The 1,986-nt window shown below is 61.0% G+C and overlaps 1 protein-coding gene across 1 annotated transcript; it reads left to right on the top strand.

Moving 5' to 3' along the window:
• Positions 1 to 6: 6 nt before the first annotated feature.
• On the top strand, positions 7 to 1,884 carry LOC118159021 (leucine-rich repeat LGI family member 4-like; the record flags this gene model as incomplete). Its single annotated transcript, XM_035313668.1, has 2 exons — positions 7 to 390; positions 1,299 to 1,884. Coding segments are annotated over 2 exons (687 nt in total), but the record flags the coding sequence as incomplete, so codon positions are not given.
• Between the last annotated feature and the right edge of the window lie 102 nt (positions 1,885 to 1,986).

Genomic DNA, 1,986 nt, shown 5'->3' with positions numbered 1-1,986 from the left:
GTCCGGCTTCAGGCCTTGGGGAACGGGCGACTGCGGCGTCCCCACGCGGTGGCCAGCGCCCGCCTGGGGGGCCACTGGTACCTGGGGGTGGCCGACAGCTCCAAGGGGGGCACCAGCACCCTCTTCCGTTGGGGGGGACGGGGCTTCTACCCCCACCAGGCCTTGAGGCCCTGGCACCGTGACACCCACCTGGAGTTCCTGGAGCTGGGGGGGCGGCCGGCCTTGGTGGTCTGCAGCGGGACGAGGAGGCCACTGGTCTACCGGTGGAGCGGGGCAGCCTTCGCCCCCCACACGGACATCCCCCACGTCCCCGACGTCTACGCGGCCAAGCACTTCCGCCTGCGGGGTCACGTCTTCCTCTGCCTCACACGGTTCCTGGGGGACGCCAAGGTGAGGGTGGGTGGGGGGGGTGGGGGGTTCTGTGGCGGTTTGTGTTGATGGGGGGGCACCACCATCATGGGTTGATGAGGTTCCACCATCATGATGGTTTTATGGGGTCCTACCACCATCATGGGTTTACGGGGTCCCACCACCATCATGGGCTCATGGGGTTCTACCACCATCATGAGTTCTTGGGGTCCCACCATCGTGGGTTTATGGGGTCCCACCACCATCTTGGGCTCATGGGGGTCTACCACCATCATGGGCTCATGGTGTTCCACCACTGTCATGGGTTCTTGGGGTCCCACCATCATGGGTTTACGGGGTCCCATCATCATTATGGGCACATGGGGTCCCACCACCATCATGGGTTCATGGTGTTCCACCACCATCATGGGTTTATGGGGTCCCACCACCTCTATCATGGGTTGATCGGGTTCTACCACCATCATGGGTTGATGAGGTTCCACCACCATCATGGGTTTATGGGGTCCCACCATCATCATGGGCTCATGGGGTTCTACCACCATCATGGGTTCTTGGGGTCCCACCATCATGGGTTTACGGGGTCCCATCATCATTATGGGCACATGGGGTCCCACCACCATCATGGGTTCATGGTGTTCCACCACCTCTATCATGGGTTGATCGGGTTCTACCGCCATCATGGGTTGATGAGGTTCCACCACCGTCATGGGTTTATGGGGTCCCACCACCATCATGGGTTCATGGGGGTCCTACCACCATCATGGGTTGATGAGGTTCCACCATCATCATGTGTTTATGGGGGTCTACCACTTCTATCATGAGTTCCTGGGGTCCCACCACCATCATGGGCTCATGGGGGCCCACCTCCATTCCTACTCTGTGATGCCCTCGGCCCATACAAACCCTTCCCATGGTTCCTTCGTTCCCAGGTGATGCGGTGGGAGGGGTCCATGTTCCGTGAGGTCCAGCAGGTGCCGGCGCGGGGCTCGATGGTCTTCCAACCCTTGTCCTTGGCCGGCCAGCGCTACGTCATCTTGGGCAATGACTACGCCCCGAGCCGTGTCTACCGCCTGGGACCCGGTGGCCACCTGGAGCCCACCCAGGAGCTCCTGGCCCCCGCCCCCCGTGCCTTCGCCCCCATCTCCTTGGGTCACCGGCACTTCTTGGTGGCCGCCAGCTTCAAGGGGGCCACCCAGATCTACCGGCATGTCACCGTGGACTTGGGGGCTTGAGGGACGTGGGGACGTCCCGCTGTGGTGGGGACAGGAGATGTGATGTTGTCGTGGGCTTGGGAGCGTGGTGGACTTGGGGCTGTTGGCCATGATGTCACCATGGGCCTGGGTGCCCAAGGGACATGGGACATTGGTCATCATGTCATCAAGAACCTCAGGACCTGGGGACATTGGCCATCATGTCATCAAGAACCTGGCGACCTGAGGACATGGGGACATTGGTCATCATGTCATCAAGAACCTGGGGACATGGGGACATGGGGACATTGGCCATCATGTCATCAAGAACCTGAGGAGCTGGGGACCTGGGGACATTGGCCATCATGTCATCAAGAACCTCAGGACCTGGGGACATCAGCCATCAGGTCATCAAGAACCTGGGGAC

Source organism: Oxyura jamaicensis, unplaced genomic scaffold (genome assembly GCF_011077185.1).
Source record: "Oxyura jamaicensis isolate SHBP4307 breed ruddy duck unplaced genomic scaffold, BPBGC_Ojam_1.0 oxyUn_random_OJ65277, whole genome shotgun sequence".
NCBI lineage: Eukaryota > Metazoa > Chordata > Aves > Anseriformes > Anatidae > Oxyura > Oxyura jamaicensis.
Note: the sequence above shows the minus strand (reverse complement) of the source record. Positions and strands in the feature narration are given on the sequence as shown.